The 16,704-nt window shown below is 34.6% G+C and overlaps 1 protein-coding gene across 1 annotated transcript in view; it reads left to right on the top strand.

Annotated features, from left to right (window-relative positions):
• The window catches only part of AQR (aquarius intron-binding spliceosomal factor), a 78,789-nt gene that overhangs the window by 42,667 nt on the left and 19,418 nt on the right, over positions 1-16,704 (top strand). The window contains exons 18-26 of the mRNA XM_043471403.1: positions 644-811; positions 1,887-2,056; positions 3,121-3,362; positions 5,165-5,311; positions 6,055-6,124; positions 8,416-8,526; positions 11,153-11,262; positions 13,895-14,030; positions 16,124-16,333. Of these exons, the coding sequence (XP_043327338.1) occupies positions 644-811; positions 1,887-2,056; positions 3,121-3,362; positions 5,165-5,311; positions 6,055-6,124; positions 8,416-8,526; positions 11,153-11,262; positions 13,895-14,030; positions 16,124-16,333 (1,364 nt within the window). The remainder of the gene's footprint in view (positions 1-643; positions 812-1,886; positions 2,057-3,120; positions 3,363-5,164; positions 5,312-6,054; positions 6,125-8,415; positions 8,527-11,152; positions 11,263-13,894; positions 14,031-16,123; positions 16,334-16,704) is intronic.

The following is a 16,704-nucleotide window of genomic DNA, read 5'->3' as shown; positions in this document are numbered from 1 at the left end:
GGAATCTTATTTAAAATCCATTATTTGAGGTAATGAATGGGAAACTATGGACTTTGGCACAAGTCGCCTGTTTCTTGACATTTGCTTATGAAAATTTCAGTATTTGCCAACTGAAGCAACATATATTTGGCTGTCTCCTCAAGATGCTGTCTGCAAACAATGCTTTCATGCCTTGATGAATTATTCTAGGGTTGACCTATTCTGGTGAAATGCAGTTAGACCATTGTTGAAATGACACTGATGGATAGTTTAAACTGATGTTAGAAACCTGCTAAATATGATATAGATGCCAGCCATATTTTTGGTTACTTATTAAGAATGTTAGAAATAAGAAAGATGACAAATATCTAATTTTGGAGTTGTAACATGATCTAGAGGACTTATCCAGTAATGTATATATGGCATAAATTTTCTCATTTTAATATAAAGAGAAACTTTTATTTAATTATTGCTGTCAAACATTGAGTATTAAAGGTATAGGAAATCTGTAATTGTGTTACAAAGTAAATATAATCATTGATCATCTCTGCTATGTTAAATGTTTTTTATATCTTTTCCAAAGATAAAAGGAAGAGAATTTACCAATGGAAGACAGAAAGCAGCAGCATTCTAATAAGTGATAATGTGTTTGATGTTTTACTAGGCCTTCGGAAGCATGATGTATGCTTTTTAATTACTGTGCGTCCCACAAAACCTTACGGCACCAAGTTTGACCGAAGAAGACCTTTTATTGAGCAGGTTGGCCTAGTTTACGTCAGAGGCTGTGAAATCCAGGGCATGCTAGATGATAAAGGGCGTGTCATTGAAGACGGTATGAGGATTTTTATTTTTGAAAGTGTATGTGTACATAATGATAAATTTCTTTGCCTTTTTGCATCCTAGGTAATTTTTTAGTTGTTTTCTATACTAAATCAGCACAAAGGATTATATATATAGAAATGTGTAGGGTACCTACCACCCAGTTTTAGAGATAAATAATATGGTTTCTGGACTTCTGTATTAGATTTTGGGCATGCTCTTTTGAAATTGCCTATATTTAAATCTCTTCCTTTTATGATACTTTATTGCTTTTAAAGACCTCTCTGAATACCTCCTATAGTTGTTCACTGATATATTTTCCTAATTTTTCCTTTTTAAGTTTCACTGATCTGATTCATGATAGCAGTGGCTCATAAATGGAAACAGCACTGTCCTGTGATTTAAAATACATGGTGGTATCTATGATGTCATATGACTGGGCTAGGGAAGCGATGGTCAGCTATTAATGTTTGATGGATGGGGCCAGGGATGTTAAGTACCTAAGCAGAACTGTCTTCTAGAAGGAATTATCTTGCCCAAGATGCCAGCATAACCCTATTTAGAAACATCTCCTTGGGGATTCCTTGGTGGCTCAGTCAGTAAAGAATCTGCCTGCAGTGGAGGAAACCCAGATTCAATCACTGGGTCAGGAAGATCCCCTGGAGAAGGAAATGGCAACCCACTCCCATATTCTTGCCTGCAAGAGGAGCCTCATGGGCTACAGTCCATGGGGTCGCAAGAAGAGTTGGACACAACTGAACAACTAACATATTCACACACACACAGAAGGAGCTATGAGTAACTGACTCGAGTAAAGTTCTTTGACTTGTAAGGTGCCTATTCTAGTTGAGGGCATCAACATCACAGGATTGTTCTGGGAAGAAATAGTAACAATTTAGAGAAAGGAGAAAATCTTTTCAGCTTGGAATTTGAAATGGATGAGTGGAAGTCATTCTAGTTGGAGGAATGGCTTGCAGTTAAGTCTGAATACTTTACTCATCATTTCTAGAAAAGGAATACTGCTAACTTACTTTGATATTTGAAATGTGTATATTTCATTTAACAAACTTTAAAAAAAAAATGTCTAGGACCTGAACCCAGACCCAGTCTTAGAGGAGAATCAAGGACTTTTAGAGTGTTTTTGGATCCAAATCAGTATCAACAAGATATGACCAATACTATACAAAATGGAGCAGAAGATGTGTATGAGACTTTCAATGTAATAATGAGAAGAAAACCAAAGGAAAATAACTTTAAGGTAATTTGTGGGCTATATAATTAAAAGTACTGTGTCTTCATTTGAATAACTTTTAAGACATAACTACACAGATACTAGGTTTAAAAAGATTTAAAATCATGATCACTGCTTTTGTTTTGATTTTAAACAAATCTCTTAAATTCTTAACTTATAGATTAAATCTGAAATAAATTTATTTGCTAAATCTTATTTTGTCTTTTGATGAGACAGAATTTTAGGTAGAGGTTAGTGCAAGAAAATAAGATAAGTGTGATTAACATACACTATCTTATTATTTCATTATCTTGTTGGATGTATAGCATTTATAATATAAAAATATCTGGTTTTGTTATTCTTTGAAATTAATTGGCTAACCTTCTGATTTTCGTATGTTGCATAGATCACTTTGTTGAAATAATTATTGGAAAGTCTTAAGAATCTGCCTTGACTTTTAGTAATTACTTTTGACAATGTATGTATTAACTATTACAGGGACCTCTTATTGTAGTCCTAATTGTTTCATTCTGAAATTTAGACATTTCATTTTTATCATTGTTCATTTATTTTTTATTTCTTATCTCTAGCAATGCTAATTTTAGTATTTCTCAATTGTGGTGTGTTTCACCATCAAGGCTCACATTAATGTGCTTCTGGTTGTGTGTGGTCTCAGTAATGAGGAACTATAGGCTATAAGGTAGAGGAAAAGCCAGTAATTTCTAAGAGGAAACATTTTTTTTCAAGGGTTTATTCTATAATGTTTTCTTGCCATTGTGTAGAACTGATCAGATTTTCATCCTACTCAAGAGAAGTCAAGCGATAAACTCATCTATGACATTCTGTCTAAATGATCTCCTAATGGATAAACTGTTCTTGCTAAGTTTGGTCTTTTGTTTAACTCAGTGTATGGTATCAGCTGGAAATATAGCTGTTGATTCAGTCTAGCCAAGCACCTGTCAGCAGAAAATAGCTTCTTGCCTTGAAACACTTGGGAATTCTGGATTAGTGCAGCCAGCTCTACATTCCACTGAAGTGCAAATGTTTGAGATGTCTTCTTGACAAATCCGTTTTTGTCCTCCTACTGACAGGCTGTGCTGGAGACGATCCGGAACCTGATGAACACTGATTGTGTGGTCCCTGACTGGCTGCACGACATCATTTTAGGTTACGGGGATCCGAGTAGTGCACATTATTCCAAAATGCCCAATCAGATTGCCACCCTTGATTTCAATGATACATTTCTCTCCATTGAACATTTAAAAACCAGCTTTCCTGGTCATAATGTTAAAGTAACTGTGGATGACCCAGCTCTACAGATACCCCCTTTCAGGTAAAGTCAAAACTGGATATACTCCTTTCCAAGCTTTCTGTAGTCATTCTCAGTGAGACCATCAGGACTATAGCTAAAATAAGTTTTAAGTATCATATCTAGATTTTGTTTGGGTAGTTTTCACCTTCCCCATATAATCACTGGGATAAATTTATTTTATTTGACTCTATTTCTAATTCTTTGTGTAGTAGCTATTTTAAGACCACAGTAAAAGTAGCCTTTGTCTTACAAGCGATCAGTTTGAAGAGTATTATATTGCTATAATTGTAGCATTTGACTGAAGAAATAAGTCCTAATTAATATAAAGAGCCATGTGATTCTGAACTCATGCTTTTTAGGAAAAAATTCTTTTTTTCTTTTAACCCTATTTGCTTTCACAATTTTTAAATATTAATAATATTGTTATACTCAGAATAAAGGAGCTTTGGATTAGTTTAAGTAAAAAAAAGAACAGTACCTGACCTGCTGAACGCTTCATGAATTCCACCATATGAGCTAGTGGCGAAGCATCGGTATACCTGGGATGTTAGCAAAGGATTTAATTACTTTCTTAGTTGCGAATTAGAACATACAGGTTTTAATTAACCATTAAATATAAATATAATATTTATACATATTAAAAGCATGTACCCTTTTAAATTCTCAAACCGAGTCTTCCTCCATGCTTCCCTAATCTCTAAACCCTCAGCACTTTCCGTCTTTGTAATGGTAGTGTCTTTCCTGCCTCTTGTCGCCTCTCTTAAATCCATTGTATGATGCCTACTGCCAGAGTCATTCCATTGTCTGACTAGAAACTGACCTCTTAGCTTCTTTGGTTCTTAGCTTTTTTTTAATCTGTTTTTTTCAGAATGTGAACAAAGACTGAAAAAAGTACAAATAGAGAATTAATTTTTTAGTTTAATCTTAAGAGTTTTCATTGACTTTCCACCAGGTACCTATGGGGAGTTGCTTCCTGGGATATCCTTGACCCCAGGCTAAGAACTTCTGCCTTAAAGGCTTGATATTCCAGAGGTGCCATAACAAGGTGCCAGTCTTTCTCTCTAGCCTTATTTTCTCTACTGAATCCTACACTTCTGTAGAACTGGCTATTTGTTTCTTCCTGGAATGTCTTTTGAAATTTATTTTAGATGCTAGCTTTCCCATAAAGCCTTTTCTGATTAAATGAAGGACAATGTGTAAAGCACTTTACAGGGAATATGCTCTAAGTATGTAAATTTTCTTTTGTAAACATTATGCTAAGTGAAAGAAGCTAGACGGAAGAGAACAAACACTATATGATTCTGTTTACACAAAATGACCAGAATAGTCTGATATAAAGACAGAAAGTAGACTAATTGCCAGAGGCTAGGTTTGAGTTGGAATACAGAGTGACTGCTTAATTGACAGGGAGTTTCCTTTGGCGTGATGAAAATATTCTGGCATCAGAGAGCAGTGATGACTGTACAACATTGTGAATTTACTAAAACCCATTGAATTGAACCGTTTAAAATGGTGACTTTTGTATGAATATTATCCCAGTTAAAAAAAACGTTATTTCCTATAGAAAAAAAAATGAGATAAATGTTTCTTCTTTGATTCTCCCTTAATCAGATGGCTTTTTTCTTAATCTAAATACCCTTAACCGCATTTCAGTGCTTTTAAGTCTCCTTTTTTGAAATTTATATGCAGAGGGAGTAAGTTCCTTTCAACCATAAATGATTCTTGCTCATGATTGTCCTTTGTACAATGTCATGAATGAGACAGGCAGGTACTTGGCAAAGTGTTGTTAATTGTGAAAATAAACGAAGGTTTTGGTCTTGTAGGATAACTTTTCCAGTAAGAAGTGGAAAGGGGAAGAAGCGGAAAGATGTAGATGGGGAAGATGAAGACACCGAGGAGGCAAAAACTTTGATTGTTGAACCTCATGTTATTCCTAATAGAGGTCCTTATCCTTACAACCAACCCAAACGGTAATTTCACTGCCTCTGCTAATTATAATGTTAGATAATAGTTTGCTATTTCACATGGATTAGTAATATTTGAAAGTTTTTCTGATTCTTTGAAAATTTTAAGAAACTTCTGATTCTGGACCCTCTTTACTTTTCTTCTGTTAGTTGACTCAGTAGTTGAGACATTTTTGACCATTGTGTAATAATATTTCAAAAAGAAACATGTTCAGGTACTATGAAAAATATTAGCAGTCTTCCTAAACGTGACCAGAGGTTCTTGCTCCATGACCATGTGTTACATTTAGCAGCTACCCTTGTGCATGTGTGTCATGAATAATAAAGTGGCATTGTGTTTGGTAGTAGATGGGGAACCAGTACTTTGACACTACAGATAAGATCTGGGCTAACCATATTGAAAAATAACCGTAGTCTTTTTTTTCCACAAGATTCACTCAGTTTTAATTGGTCTAGGGAGGGGCAGAGGTAAAGAAAGTCTTTCAGAATAGACTGGGTCAGTCACATGATCTGCTTGTGCTTATAGTTAGCAATATTGTACTGTACATTTAAAATTTTTTAAAAGAGTATGTCTTTATGTACTTTCTGCTGCACACGCATAACCACAAAAAGGGGTCGGATGGGAGGAAGAAGAGTTTGGGAGACCAGGGACAAATACAGAGCAAATGTTCAGACATCTTGTCTAAATTCTTATTAGCATCATCCATCTTTATGTTTAACCAATTTGTTATCAACTCCTCTATTTGCAGTAATACAATTCAGTTCACTCATACACAGATAGAGGCCATCCGTGCTGGAATGCAGCCTGGGCTGACTATGGTAAGAGAATTACTGTTCTACTAGTTCTTAAATGGATTCAGACTAGAAGTAGGCATCAGATTTTCAGAGTATATTCCATTTTTAAGCACAGAAACCCAATTGAATTAAGTGTGTATAAGTAACTGTGGCATCTTAAGTCATTGGATACTACTCATTTCAATGTTCATAAAAAATGTTTCATTAGAACCGAGCTATGGCCGTTCATGTACTGCCATTTTTATGCTGCCACAATGCATAAAGTGTTTATTTGCTGGCTGTTTGCAGAAAAGTTCTGTTGACACTGATTTAGAAGTGTGTTTAATTTCCAGGTATTTGGAGATTTTCCTGTTGTCTTCTAGTTACTGGTTTCCTGGTATAAGGCCGTTATGGTCAGAGAGCATATTGAATACATTCTAATTTTTTTTAACTTATTAAGGTTTGTTTTATGGCCCAGGACATGACCTGTTGGTGAATATTCCGTGTGCACTTGAATATGTGCTCTGTTGTCTTGAGTGGAGTGTCCTATGTACGCCATTTGGTTGTTGGTATTGTTCACTACTTCTCTTCCTTGAGAGAGGATTGTTGAAGTCTCCAGCTGCAATTGTGAATTTGCTTCTCCGTTCAGTTCTGTCGGTTTTTGCTTCATGTATCTTAAAGCGTTATGGAGATGTACGTACCCTTCCAGGGTTGTTGTGTCTTATTGGTGAATTAATGCTTTTGTCATGGATGTCTGTCTTCATCACTGGTAACTTTCTTTGCTCTAAAGCCTACTTTGATATTAATATAGCCAGTGCAGTTTTCTTTTGATTAGTGTTTACATGACACGTCTTTTACTGTCCTTTCACTTCTAACCTACCTGTTACATTTGAAGTGAGTTTCTTGTAGACAGCATATGTTTGGGCATGGTGTTTTCCCTCTATTCTGAAGTCTCTGCTTTTAATTGGTGTGTTCAGTCCATTTACATTTAATGTTCTCATTGATGTGTTTGGATTTAGGCCTCCCGTTTTATTATTTCTTTTTTATGATTGCTCCCCTTTTGTGTGTTCCTGTTTCCCTTTTCCTGGCTTTTTCTGAGTTATTTCGATAGTTTTTAGTGTTTCACTTCTACTTATCTATTTTGTTTATATCTCCTTTATAATTTTTCTTAATGGCTACTCTAGAGAACTATAATATACATACTTACCTTTTCACAGCCTACTTAGAATCAATATTTTGTCTCTTAAATTGAATGGAGGATCCTTGCTTCCATATAAGTCCCATTACCTTCCCATTTTATGTTGTAGCTGTCATATATTTTACCTGTAAATACATTGAAAATACTATCACACAATATTAAAATTTTTTATCACAGACATCATACATATTTTAAAGAACTCCAGAGGAGAAGAGTAGTCTACTACATTTACCATTTATCGTTTATTCCTAATATCTCAAGTATCCTCTGGTATCATTTCCTTTTTTAATTTTTTCCCCACTGTGTAGCATGTGGGATCTTACTTCCCTGACCAGGGATTGAACCCAGGCCCCCAGTAGCAGAAGCGCAGAGTCCTAAACACTGAACCACCATGGAATTCCCTGGTGTCATTTCCCTTGTCTGAAGAATTTCTTTTACCAATATGAAGAACAGATCAGCTAACAATGAATTAACCTTTGTATTCCTTCATCTGAGAGTCTCTCTAATTCATTTGCATTCTTTAAAATGTTTTTCACTGGACATAGAATTTTCATTGATAGTTTTCTCTTTTCAGCGCTTTAAAAATGTGATTCCACTTCCTTTTGGTTTCCGTGGTTCTGATTAGAAGTACACAGTCATCTGAAATGTCTTTTTGCTATATGTAATATATCATTTTTCTCTAGTTACTATTAAGATTTTTTCTTTGTCTTTAGATTCCAACCATTTAATTATTGTATGTCTGGTCTTAGATTTCTTTGGTATTATTCTGTTTATGCTTCAGTGAGCTTCTTGAATCTGTTGATTTATGTCTTTTGTCAGATTTGAGAAATTTCTAGCCATTATTTCTTTAAATACTTTTATACACTGTTTACTTTTCCCTCGCTAGAACTTCAAGGATATCAGACCTTTTACTATTGCTCCATGGATTCATGAGGTCATGAATCTTTTTTTCTGCTTTTTATTCAGGATGGCTGATTTCTATTGATTCATTTTCAAGTGCACTAACTCTTACCTTCTTCATGTTGCATTGAACTTACCTAGCAAATTTTTTAACTTGTTTCATCTTTCAGGTTTAAAATTTTCTTTTTCTAACAATGTGGTAATTCAGTGGTTTGCTGTGTGTTCGTCTGCTTTTTAGGTTGTGGGCCCACCAGGTACAGGAAAAACAGATGTGGCAGTTCAAATTATATCCAACATCTACCATAATTTCCCAGAGCAGAGGACTCTGATTGTTACTCATTCCAATCAGGTAAGAAAAGGGGAATGTGTGTGTACATGTGCGCTCATGTGTGCACGTGCTTGTGTGAAGTGGATGTGCGTGTAAGGGAACAGGAGATGCGTGGAGGCACAGTGTAGATTTCTGCTTATACGATAACCTGGTTATGGGCACACAGAATACCAGGAAAGGATGATGAGCATAGTGTCTGTTGTTGAGTTAATCTTGGAGTATCACTGGTCATGACCAGACCATTCTAATAGAGGCAGTCCACATGCGGAAAAGCTGAGAGGAATGTTTGGATATGTGGTAATTGACTTCTTCCCCCATCTTCCGTTCTTAGCTAGAGCTTTTACTTTAAAAGCATTACCCCTTACTAGTAGTATTTTTCTGCTACTAGAATGGATATTCCTAAAAGACTAAACCTATATCATATTGACACTGGATTGAATTTTAAGTTCTTATGAAGTGTACATATGAATATGGGTGGACTGTTTTAGGTTGCTGGTCCAATACATAAAACATTTATAAATAGCTGGGGCTTCCTGGCGGCTCAGATGGTAAAGAATCTGCCTGCAATGTGGGAGACCCAGCTGCAATCCCCGGGTCAGGAGGATCCCCTAGGGAAGGGAATGGCAACCCACTCCAGTATTCTTGCCTGGAGAATCCCATGGACAGACAAGCCTGGCAGGCTACTGTCCGTGGGGTCGCAAAGAGTTGGACACGACTGAACAACTGACCCTTTATAAATAGCTAAAACAAGAAAAACAAACTCCTTTCTTGTAAAATAATGGATGAAAAATGATCTTTACATCTATATGTGTGCCAGGGTATTTATTCTAAAGCTGTCATTGAAATAAGGAAGAACAAGTAATATTTATTAATTCTCATGTAAAATGTGACAGGCAACTCTCAGAATCTTCTGAAACATCTTATGAAACTTGCACGGTAGTCTGTGCCCAGGGTACTTGTTTTCTCTGAATACATATTAAAAACAGTGCTTTCAGGTCACTAGTTTTTTTAAAAAACTGGTCTGTGAAGAAGCACTGGGTTTTTTAAATGCTCAGTGTTATTAATTCTGTTATTCATCAACTTTTAATCCCAGAATTTTAAAACTATTAACTGTCCATCCAGTTCATTCCCTCTGTTTTCTTATCTTTAGTGTTTGTAAGTTACTGCCATGGTATACTAAAATTGTGCAGGGGAGAGTGTAATCAGGCTTTATCTTGATAAAAGAAGCAAACTATGACTTTTTCTTTCTTCTGTTTAATGAAATTTAGTCTGTAATAGTTTTACCTATTTTCAACTTCTTAGAATGAGTGAGATATTATCCATGTGTTGTTTTAACATACTGTTTTTTTTTAAACAAATTTTGTCATAACTGGAAAATGACTTTCTGTAGTATCCTCTACTTACGACTGACTTATGTAGCACTGTTTTAGAGATGATGTTATTTTGCAAAAGTAGCCAAAGACATCCTTGATCCTTTGATAATCAAATCATCCTCTTTAATGCAAATTGTTTATTTTTCAGAGTTTGTATACCAGATCTTGGTTTGAATATGTGATTCAAGCCATTCTCCAACATCGCTTTAATTTATGATGAAATCTTACAGTTTTTTCTGAGATTGCCATGTGCGAGTATTTTTTGCCCTCTAAATCTATGTGGCTCATAAGTTTAGATAGAGAAGGTTTAAATAGTGACTAATGCCATGTGGTCTGATCTATTGTATCTCAAATTTTAGATGGAGAATATTAAGAGTTTGGATAGTGTGAATTATTTTTTTGGATAATTTTGTTTATCTCATCAGTTTCTGAGCTCTAATTGCTAGAATTTTGGTAGTAAAAGATAGCTGTATACTTTATAGCTTGGATGTTTACAAGACTGGATATTGACTTCATGGTCAGGGTTAGACTAGTGGTAAATTCAGAGAAATATTTGAGTGGGGGCTAATCTTTAAATGTCATTTTTATTAGTATTTCTTTACATGCAATGAAACGTTTGCCTTTCTACAAAACCTTGTGACTACAGATGTTCAGATAATAAGTACTAGGATTTCAGGAAGCCCCAAAGATGAACATTTCATGGGTATGTCTTTCATCAGAACAGTTTGCAAATAGTGCTCTGCTCCCTGTTGTGTCAAGAGCTAATTCAGACTCTCAGCCTAAGATTTGAGTGTTGTACTTTGGTTTCCTCTCTGTGGTCCTCTTGATGCCTTCTATCAACACACCTCCTGGGAGGCCCTCTCTAACCACAAAACCCTTCCAGTTTTCTGCAACTCATAGAAATTTTGTTGAGTAAAGTGAAATTTGATGTGATTGTTAGTTATTTTAGTAATTATTACTACTTGAGGGAAATAGAAACCGAGCCAAAGCCTTCTCTTTTCACAAATTATCAGAGATGTAATAGATAGATGACTTTTTATGATTTCCAGTTATTATTTAACTACACATACATATATTGCATTATCACAAATCAATAAAAACACTATTTCGTTTAAATTATAAATGGCCTAATATGTCTCCTTCTGTGTTTAGACTTTGATTCTTATCTGACTGTGCAATATTCATTCATTTCTACCCTTGTGATTGTTAGTTTTTGTTACTTTTAAAGGAGCCTACTGATTCTTTAAAACTCATTCTTTTTTTTTATTCTCCAGGCCCTGAACCAGTTGTTTGAGAAAATCATGGCTTTAGACATTGACGAGCGCCACCTCCTGCGTCTTGGTCATGGAGAAGAAGAGCTGGAGACCGAGAAAGATTTCAGCAGGTGAGCAAATGGGGATGAGTTTTGAAACAGTATATGAAGAATTTTTAACCTTCTCCTCTTTTTCTTTAATAAAGAAAAAAACAACAGGAAAGAGAGCGGTGAATAACCCAACTGAACTCTGAAGGGTTTTAGCGTAACCTACATAGGACGGAGGAGCCTGGTGGGCTGCAGTCCATGGGGTCGCTAGGAGTCGGACATGACTGAGCACTTCACTTTCACTTTTCACTTTCATGCATCGGAGAAGGAACTGGCAGCCCACTCCAGTGTTCTTGCCTGGAGAGTCCGAGGGACGGGGGAGCTTGGTGGGCTGCCCTCTATGGGGTCGCACAGAGTCAGACACTATTGAAGCGACTTAGCAGCAGCAACATAGGTATTCTAGGTTGACCCCAAAGTCCGGTCATGATCTCTCTCTGCTCCAGTTCTACATGTTTATGTCATTTTCCCCCTCAAACATATGGTTATTTCAGTGAAAAGAGTTATCTTGTTCATCTTTTTTAAATTGCAGATTTCCATTTGCTTTAGTTTACTGAAGTCAACATTGCCAAACCCAAACTATACAACTTTACACAATTCCGTTTTACATTTCATCTAAACATTTAATTTCATATAATCTGGGCATCTATTAGGTAGATTCACTTAACAAAATGCAACTGGAGTAGTGATAGTATAAGCTTTGGGGTTGTAAGTATTATTTCAGGAATTTATTGCCAGTTTAGCTGGACTTTATGTTAATGTGACATAAAGTGACTAAATTTTACAAGTCAGATTTCTTCTGCTTTTAGTATCTTGATTTTTCCTTCAAAGTTGCTGTATAAAAAACAGCTTGTTTTATATATAATTAAACTAGTTTTTAAAGCTTGATTTCTGACATAGACATAATTAACAGCTGTACATAATTAATACAGCCTTTGGCTATTGAACATTACTTTTGTAATCATTACTAAATTGATTATAGACATCAAAAGAACTAAAAGAGTATTAAATTACCACATTGCATTTATTTTGAGTTCTTATATTAAATAACTCACCAAATATTTTTTAGCTTCTAAAAAGTCAAAGGGCAAGATCAACACACATTAAGTTACTTGGGGCTCTGGATTCTTAATTTTTGAACAGCTGGTAATGCTTCTGAATTCTTCCCATGGGTATTTCTTCTTGTTAAACCTAACTTACACAAGTGGACTCAACTCTAAAAATCTGCTAATTCAGATTTCAGTGAATGTATACAGGCTGATGAAGTGCTAAGTACAGTAATTATAAGTGTATTGCAGCATAATTTATAGTTTTTAGAGAATATTATAATAGAAAAGAAGTAGAATTTTTAAAGTGATTTCTGGTGCTACCAATTTTCTTGAGGAAAAACTCTTTTTGCTTTCTGATGGGTAAGTCAAGCTCCAGGCCTTATTAGTAATGTGTGTGCTTATTTGATTGTGCAATTATTTCATTTTTCTCTTTGTCATAATTAAAAAGATGGGGGAATAACCAGTTGATGGGGCAGAACACGTAGTCAGAACATGCTCATTCATCAGTTAAGTTTGCCATCTTACATGGGTATGATTTGTGGCACCCCAAAGTGGTTACAATGATAATATCAGAGATCACAGAACACAGATAACAAATATAATAATACTGAAAATGTGTGAAATAGTTCAAGAATCTCCAAAATTTGATACAGACAGCAAATGCTGTTGGAAAAAAATGACAGTGATAGACTTGTTAAATGCAGTGTTGCCACAAACCTTCAATTTGTAAAAAATACAGTATCTGCAAAGTACAGTAAAGTGAAGCCCAATAAAATAAAGTATTCCTGTACATTGCTTTCCCTTTTTAAAATTAGTTTAGACTTTTCAGTATAGTTTTAGATTTACAGAATGCTTGAGCAAATGTTACATAGGATTCCATTGTATACTGCTGCTGCTTTTTTTTTTTTTTTTTTTTTGGTGGTGAGGAATCGTAGCAGGCACTTTGTTATGGTAGAAAGAATTTGCACAGGCTTTGGGATCTAGTTCTGGTTCCACTTTTTTTTTCTTAACTACCTGTCTTTGGGTCAGGTACTCTCCAAATTTCAGTTTTCTTACACATTCAGCAAATATTTATGAACCTATTTTGTCCAGATGCCAAGCTGTGTTCAATGCCAAAGAATAAGCAAATAAATTTTGAAATTACATTTCAGAAGTTTTAGAGCTAACCTACTTTTATGATAGTGATATTCAGAGTAGCCAGTTTGTAAACTATATTCTGGTTTGTTACGAAATGAACTAGCACTTGAATCTACTATAGTGTTTTCTTCTTTGTGACAGTCTTTTTATGAAGAAAAAAGAAAAGATAGCTGAACTAAAGGTGTTTAGTAATATAGTTAATTTTCCTTTCTCACAGACCACCAACACATTTGCACATCATCCTTGATCCATCAGTAGATTTTAAGTAACTTTGGCATAAAATAACTAAAGACCTACCACTTGAGTTATTTTATACCAACGCTACTTAGTAAATATAAACGATGTTTTCTACCTTTTATTTTCTTTGCTTATTTATTATTTCTGTTATGATTTTCTTAAATATTTTGCTGACAGTTTCCTTGAAAGTCTCGTCATAATATAATTTTGCTTTTTTGCTTAATCGAAATTTTTAGGTATGGAAGAGTTAATTATGTCCTAGCTCGAAGAATAGAACTTTTAGAAGAAGTCAAACGATTGCAGAAGAGTCTAGGGGTTCCAGGAGATGCTTCATACACTTGTGAAACTGCGGGCTATTTCTTCTTGTATCAGGTATAAGAGATTAAAGATATTTAAATCATACTTTATTGGAATATACTCTTTATTTAGAAACTGGGATGGGTTCTGGAAATTCTTTCTTGAAAATTATTTTTTTGAGTAGATTAAAATATATACTGTTGCCAGAGTTATATTTGTGGATGTTAAATGTTTTGTCTCCTATTGTCTTCAATTTTCTTTGCTAAATAACTTTACTTGATGACTCATTCAGTGAAAGGCCAGTGTTGCTACTTTTAAATTTTTTTCTTCTCCTTTTTTGTTACTGACAAAGTTTCTAGTCTCTCTTTTTTATTTTTTCATTTTTTTTCATTACTGTAGAAATATAACTAAATAGTCTAGCTACCCAGTGGTAACAGATGCAGTTTTTTAACTTACTTTTAATAGGCGTATTAATCAAGGAATAAAGAAAAGCATACTTTCTGGTTAAATTTCCAAAAATACATTTTGTTATAGAATTGATTTCAAAGTAAGGAGTTTAAGTTAAAAATTCTTTGACTTCAATTTAGAGGTATGTTTTTGCTTTTTTTAGAGTTAATTTTGGGGGTGTGAAAATTAATGAGAAATAGACAGCCAAATAAAATGAATAAAAATAAGATTTTAATACTTACTTGGTTTACTAGTAATTTTAAATGGATTGAACATCAAATAATGAAGATTTTTGTATAACTCTATTTGTTCTCTTTGTACTAATGCTACTTATATATTTTAGGTATAAATCACAGTGTTGAAATTTTTAAATGTATATGAAAAAAAGTTTATGCTCATTATAAACTGATAAACCAGTTGAGTCCATTCAAAATGAGTGTATTTCATGGTTCCTTATGAAACATGGGACATATGCTTGATGTTGCAAAGTTATTTTCGTTTTAGACTCTTAAGAACTTTGAATAATGGAGTAATGATCATGCTTAAGTGCATGTTTGTCACAAGATAAAAGTCACCAGGCTCTTAGTGAAAACTACTTTTAATAGTAGTAGAAATAACATATAAATTATTGAGGCCTAAGTAATAAATTTGAAAAATATGAACTGGAGGCCTCACAGTATACATCAACAATTTTCAACACACAATAATCACATTAGGAAAATTGTTGAAAAGGAAAATTCTCAAGCTCTGTCCCCAGAGACTTTCTTTTAATATGACATGATATCCAGGAATCTACATTTTTATTTAGCTGCTCAGATATTCTGCCTGAGGACCACAGTTTGAGAAACACTGAAGTTATAACAAAAAAACTGAGAGAATTACAAAAATTAAGTAGGAACTGAGTAGGGTCATTTAACATTTACTCCAGCATATATTTAAACTATCTATATCCAAAAAGTCATAAAATTAGCTTTCAAATACATAATCAGCTTAACCAGAAGTTTTTTATATGTATACTAAAGAGAATTCAAAAAATTTTGAAGGTCTCGGAGAAGGATTGACAAGTGCTAAATTGATTAAAAAGCTACTAGAGCTGGACTTAACCATATATGGAAAGAAATTGAGATAGTGAAAAAATAAGGAATTTCTTTGTTCAGAGAGGGCTTTTTGGATCATCGGTCATAAACTGTTTTGAATATGCATGGGAAATCTGAAACATCTGAGATAAAAAGTCCCATGAGATAATTCTAGGGTTCTTTCCCATCTGTACATGTTTTATTTAAGGATTTTTTACCCTACAGTCTTAAAGTTTACTTTTATAAAAGAAGAGCAGTTTGTCAGTGACTTGGGTAAGAAACAGTCTGGTTGGGTGAAAGATTGCTTTTCTTTTCCTTTTCCTACTGGACCACCAGAGAAGACCAAACTAGATGCATTTTTTATTTTATTATTTAAAATGTTGTTGTTTAGTCACTCAGTCGTTTGGACACCAACTCTTTGCAACCCAATGGACGGTAGCCTGCCAGGCTCCTCTGTCCATGGGATTTTCCAGGCAAGAATACTGGAGTGGGTTGTCATTTCCTTCTCCAAGGGATCCTCCCGACTTAGGGATCAGTCCAAATCTCCTGCATTGGCAGGCAGATTCTCTCCCACTGAACCACCAGGGAAGTTCATCTAAAACATAAGGGCTGACCGATTTAACCTCAAGTCTCTTTTTCTTACAGGTAATGTCTCGTTGGGAAGAGTATATCAGCAAAGTGAAAAATAAAAGTAACACGATGCCAGATATTACTGAAGTCTCCACTTTCTTCCCGTTTCATGAGTACTTTGCAAATGCCCCACAACCCATTTTTAAAGGCCGATCTTATGAAGAAGACATGGAAATTGCTGAAGGATGTTTCAGGCATATTAAGAAAATCTTTACTCAGCTTGAGGTAAGGATTCTCAAGTTCTTAATTTCTTTTAAAGGCTTTAAGCTTAGCTGGTTTTTTTTTTTTTTAAGTAAGTAGAATATTCAAATCTAGCAAACAAGATTATTACTTTTAAGTGGAATTATTGGAAGCATGTATTGTTCTAGTTGAAGAAATAAGTAAAAATTATGATACGAATTGAATCGCCATTTTTTTTTTCTGGTGTGAAAGTCTTAGTATTTAAGAAAGGAATGCTTTCTTTAGGAGATTTAACAATAGCTCCTTCATTTAGAATTTGGCCATTCTAAATTCTTTATGCCTTTGACTTGTGGGCAAAAAGTGAGGTTGCTGTGTTATCCAAGATGTTCCTGATTATTAAGGTGAAATAAGAATCA

This window comes from Cervus canadensis, chromosome 6 (genome assembly GCF_019320065.1).
Source record: "Cervus canadensis isolate Bull #8, Minnesota chromosome 6, ASM1932006v1, whole genome shotgun sequence".
Lineage (NCBI taxonomy): Eukaryota > Metazoa > Chordata > Mammalia > Artiodactyla > Cervidae > Cervus > Cervus canadensis.
Note: the sequence above shows the minus strand (reverse complement) of the source record. Positions and strands in the feature narration are given on the sequence as shown.